This window comes from Rosa chinensis, chromosome 5 (assembly GCF_002994745.2).
Source record: "Rosa chinensis cultivar Old Blush chromosome 5, RchiOBHm-V2, whole genome shotgun sequence".
Taxonomy (NCBI): Eukaryota; Viridiplantae; Streptophyta; class Magnoliopsida; order Rosales; family Rosaceae; genus Rosa; species Rosa chinensis.
Genome location: NC_037092.1, coordinates 17,711,452 through 17,717,121, shown reverse-complemented (window position 1 = coordinate 17,717,121; position 5,670 = coordinate 17,711,452). Strand labels below are relative to the sequence as shown.

The following is a 5,670-nucleotide window of genomic DNA, read 5'->3' as shown; positions in this document are numbered from 1 at the left end:
AGTATGTTTTCTCTGTCCATATTTAATTGTGATACCGCCGGAGCCACCTACTTTGGTACCAATAAACCCACTTACTATGACCTCCCGCGCATCATGATTTAAATTGCTTGGATTTCAACAGGCCACTATCTTTGTTAGTTATGTCAATTCAATGACCTCAATATGGCTTTCTTGGTTCCTTGTTAGGCAGGTCTGGTTTGTGATGTGAGTCATCTTAAGCTTTGTATTGTGATGCTAGAATAAACAAGCAAGAAGCTAACCATGACCTATAAAACAAGAAAAAACTTCTACCTATGTTTGATCATTTTGATAAAACGTTCACAAGGCCTACGCTTTGTTTACAAGAAATATGAAACTATCCAAGAAATAAAAGAATGCTGCTGTTTATTTTACTTTCAGACTTCAACCACGTCCAATAACTGGCACAGAACACTATTCTGTAGCTTTGATGGACCTTGTAAGATAGTCCAAATATTATCCTAAGTTCACGTTTGGCACAACAACTTGTTATTATTTGTAGAATAAGCAATTAGAGAATCATTGAGAATCTAGCTCCTAGAGACTTTATTTATGTGAATTCTGAATGAATAAAGTAGAGGAAATCTAATATATGACTTGGCTATTAAGTTAGTCAGTCAAAATGGATATGTATTTATAGAGGTTTAATTGGAATATGATTTTATTTTTTTTATGGGAGGATACAGAATATCTAACGCTCTATATAAGGCTTAGGTCCCTGTGCTCTCTGATCATCGGTAATATAGTTTTCTTGCCCCATAAGAGAATACCACATGAGAGAAGCGCAAAAGACTTAGACTTGGATTGAGTGGCCATTCAGGTTATGGCTCATGATCTATTTTAATTCTTGTTCACTATTTCATATAATTGTATCTATATACTTTTGTGAGGTGATCTTATGGCTATTATGTTTATTCTAACAGACCTGCCATTCATTTACTTTCTACTTGCAATTCACTGAGAATGATCGGTTCTTCGGTTAGTCCATTTACGGTTTTCATCAAGTCATGCCAGTGAATCCATCGTGCTTTGCATAAAATAGGTGCACAATTTTGCACATGTTCCAAAACAGGTCCTTGCAAGCTCTTGGAACTAAGCTATCCTTCTGCAAAACTAGTCTTTGCAGTTCTCTCCTCTTAATGGCTATAATGCTCTTCATCTCACTGAAGGTCTCTTCGTCAGTAGCACTGCCATTGCCATGAAGCATGGCCAATGTAACAGCATTTAGCTTCCCTTCCGCAGATTCCCTCTGCAAAAATGTCACAAGTTTGTCATCAGTTCGCAATATTAGATGGGACTTCAATTCTCTTCTTCTTTTTTAAGAGAATTATAAGGGAAATGGTTGTGTACCTTAAAGGTTTGCATATCATTGAGAAGACGCCCACCGGTGCTCATAAGTTTATACAACTGGTGGAATTCGAAACTCCGTACAGCCTCCTCTGAGAGCTTAGGCCCTACCAAATAGAGAGCTGGAAGCACAATCGGTCCCAAGGCAAATGATACATATGCATTTTCCATGTATTCATCCAGTGCCGGCGCCGAATTGTTTATCAACCACTGAGCTTCCTTCAGCATAGACTTAACCAAATCCAACCACTGAAATCCAAAGATAGCTCACATCATGCCAAGTCCAATGAATAAAAGACATTGACTTCACAATTTAAGATCACTTAGATATTTCACTGAATTGAAGCACTAAAATCACTGTCAGATGCTCAGGAAGACAACCACGTACTGATATCTAAAGCAATTTTACTGGTACTCGATCAATAGATAGAACAATGACAACACAGACAAGTTAAAAAGATTCCATCTTACAATCTCTATGACGTGATTTGTTACACTGCGCTGTTGCCGTGGGAATGCATTGGCTCCAATCTCATTAATTGTGCTCTTAATTGCTGAAAATATGATTTCAACTTGCTCAGAACAAGAATCAGTTTTTGCATTCACATCCCACCTGTGGTTCAAACGTATAGGTCAGTATGTTAGGAGCACAAGCAAAAGTGCAGGACCAACCTCAGATCAATTGGAAAAGAAAACATACTTCTCGATCAATTGTACAAGGTTGACTAGTTCCTCTTCAGAACCTCCAACGTCAAAGAAATCATCAACCACAGTTGTAAGCACTCCGTTTTTGGCCCATGATATGCGGGCATCTGATAGTTCAGGAGGGAAAATGGTTGCAGCAGCAGAGAAGTAACAGTATGCCTGCTTCTGCCTAGCAAATTCTAGCTTGTCTAATCTGCTCTCGACAACCCACCTGCTTACATGAAGCAAAAATCACACTCCAGGAAGAAATAGAAAACAGAAAAAAGTGTTATCCATTGTCTTAAACAACAAAAGCAAGAAGAGCCAACCTCCACAAATTGCACTCAGTGATTTATATGACATCAAGGTGGAAACTCAACCAACAAACAGCTCAAAGACAGAGAAAAGAGGAGGAGGAGGAGGAGGGACATCTACCTTGAAAAATACTCGAGTTCTTCCCGATGTATCGATTGACACTTATTGAAGTCTTCCACTGCCAGTTTTAGGAAGTCTTCATTCCCAACATTTGAACAACTACCGCAGGAAGAGTATCAGGAGACATACGTAATATAAACTGACCCATCATGATAATTCAGAACAGTCATATTATTCTTAACAGAGAGGGGAAAGGAGGAAGAGGATACTAGAGGATATACCGATAAGAAGATTTTAAAATCTTTGTACTATCAGTGTTGTAATATTTTATTGCTTTCCTGCTTGATAACCGACCCAGAGTTGCATAGGAAGGAAACCGAAGAGCATCATCCACCTGAAAACAAATAAAAAGCATTTCTAATGACTTATCATGGGGTTATAGAGATAAACATCACCACATCGATAAGAGAGACTTATCTTAGAAATTACCTGATCAATATGCTTATTGAGTTTATGAGCCTGAGTTAAGTTATTTGCTAATTCCTGTTTCAAGAAATGACTTGTCCAGTAATGTTGTTTCTCTAGAACTGATTCATCTGGATGAATGATGACTTCTGAAGCCCTAAAAAGTTCCAAGGCAACACCAGTGTCCTTCAGATATCCTCCAAGGGAATTGAAGAAACTGTCTTCTGAAAATTGACTTAATGGATCATCTACAAGACAGCACAATTCAATTATACTATTTTTGCCAAAACAGAGTCACGAAGACCAAGGAACCTTAATTCAACAGTACCTGCAGAAACATCATATCCATGAAGACGTAAGAGTCGAAATGCCATAGCACAGGTGCCAGCATCTGAAAATATATCTTCATCCCCCTGCAGCCAGCATTGTCTGTTGGGTAATGTCATGCTTCCCCATGGATGAGAACTAATACAATCTCACTTGAGAATAATAAAATAATAATAATGTGGAATCCAGTTTCATGAAAGTTACATTCCACTACTGGTGTAGACATATGGTGTCGGATTTGATACCTGTATGTTTCATCGAGTACACTCCTTATTTCCTTCCTGAAATGTCGATCAACGCCCATACTTTCAAGACTGGAAACCATGGAAAGGCGAGCATAGTTACCTAGAGGATAAATCGTTGGAACTGGATAAGGTAAATTAAGAATAATTAGTTTAAATCAATCTCAATGTAGCAAATACAATTAAAAAGAAAAAAAAATATTGATGGAAACTTGGAAAGCATGAAGGTAGTAATAACCTGCACTTCCAAACTTTTCTATGAGTGAGCGTAGATAACTAAGACAACCAGCATTGTTGAGGTGAGTAAAAGCAGCAGCAGTAGTTGATGGTGAGTTAAACAATGACCCATTCTTCTTCTGGTACTTCATGACCATCTCCCAGTCCTGTGACTTTCCGATTCCTTCTGAAATATATGCGAGATAGGCTTGTTAAACAGAGACAAGCGTGGCCTGTGGCCCACCATTGTACGTATATTGTCCCAACTTAACCACCCGATAGGTGTTGGGTTTTAATTACAAAAGTCCTTGGTACAATTGGATGAGATCCACCCACTTATAAGTTATATTTTTATTTGTCACTTTTCCAATATGGGATCTTTCCTCTCCAACACGCCCCCTCACGTGCAACCTAACTCTAGGTCTGCACGTGAAATTAATTAACAATCCAATTCCCACATTGGAAATTGGGACACAAGTCTCATATGGAGACTTGGCCAATATAACAATCCAAGGCCCACACCAGACACTTGGTAACAATCCAATCGGAATTTTCCGATGGCAATATAAGGAACCCAAATTCGGGCCCATGACAATTGGAGACGCAGTTGGAGAGAGACTCGCTCTGATACCATGTTAAACAGCGACAAGTGTGGCCTGTGGCCCACCATTGTACCGATATTGTCCAAACTTAACCACCCGATAGGTGTTGGGTTTTAATCACAAAAGGCCTCGGTACAGTTGGGTGAGATCCATCCACTTATAAGTTATATTTTTATTTGTCACTTTTCCAATGTTGGATCTTTCCTCTCCAACAAGGCTCTCCACCCCTCTGAGTTGCTTCTGTTGCCTCTAAACAATGGCATAATGGAACATAATTTTCAATTACAATGAATTAGGGTGGAATTCAGAAATGTATTCCATGGCTTTCACAAGCATAAGAACCAATTTCATTCTATACACTCATGCATATCTTAATTCTAAGAAAGGAAACTTGGTCTTTTTCACCCAGTAACGAAAGAAAACATTCTATGATTCCAATAACAAGGCCAAACCTGCATGTTAAGCTCAGTTTGTATGTCACATCGAAATTCATTGCAGATTCAATCATGGAAGGAAATATTATATCAAACCCAACAGGAGATGGTTGCTCTCCATCAGTAGCTGAAGCTAAATTTGACTCGATAAAATGCAGACCTAAAATAACAAGGGTATTAATTTATAGAACATTAATGCAGGAAACTTAGAAATATGCAATATCATTGAATGTACCCCTGTCAATTAGTTCTTCACCGATATTCCATCGCTTTAGTGCAAGGATGCAGGCTAACGTGGATAAGAGGGCATCTTTTGTTAACAACTGATGCAGATTAGGAGGACCCCATGAGCCATCATGAAGTTGATTATCTAACAACCAATTTACGCATTCAGGGAAGAAAGGCTCCTTCCCGGAATTTGGAGAAGGGACCATTGCCACCCAAGCAGTGTCATATGATGAAACAGAGAGATCAACCTTGTTGAACATCTCCTTTATTCTTTTTTTAGTTCCTTCCCAAATCTGCTTAAATTAAGAGAAGCATTATGAAATTATTAATATTATAATATAGTATTAGAAAATCACAGAACTAGTGGGGCTGAGCCTACCAAAACAGCAGTATTTACTTCGGCTGTGCCATTTGTCCTTGGAACTATTGTACATTACTCGAATTGTATATTGCCTTTCAATCCTACTTAGCTCATTTTAGCTTTTTTTCTTCTTTCTATGGAACAAACCTACGAAAACACTAAAAGATGTAAATAAATCATAAATAAGGAGAACTAAACATAAAAACCAAGATTAAGAGGCATAGAAATATAGGAAAATATGAGCACATCAACCACCAGCAGCAGCATCGCGTGGCTTCACGCACCACCAGACCAACCCCCAATTCCGGTCAACCTATCTAGCTTAAAATCATCTCCACAACAAACCCAACACTTTCTATACCTGCAACAAC

General features: G+C 38.5%; 1 protein-coding gene across 1 annotated transcript; it reads right to left on the bottom strand.

Annotated features, from left to right (window-relative positions):
- Positions 1-330: 330 nt before the first annotated feature.
- Positions 331-5,451, bottom strand: LOC112203315 (ent-kaur-16-ene synthase, chloroplastic-like). The gene is given in 17 exon segments (XM_040507028.1): positions 331-454; positions 944-1,030; positions 1,033-1,267; positions 1,369-1,614; positions 1,837-1,978; positions 2,066-2,281; positions 2,485-2,583; positions 2,706-2,818; positions 2,914-3,134; positions 3,218-3,318; positions 3,462-3,582; positions 3,697-3,882; position 4,091; positions 4,495-4,547; positions 4,721-4,870; positions 4,946-5,231; positions 5,318-5,451. Coding segments are annotated over 15 exon segments (2,217 nt in total). The 5' UTR covers positions 5,199-5,231; positions 5,318-5,451; the 3' UTR covers positions 331-454; positions 944-950.
- Positions 5,452-5,670: the final 219 nt, after the last annotated feature.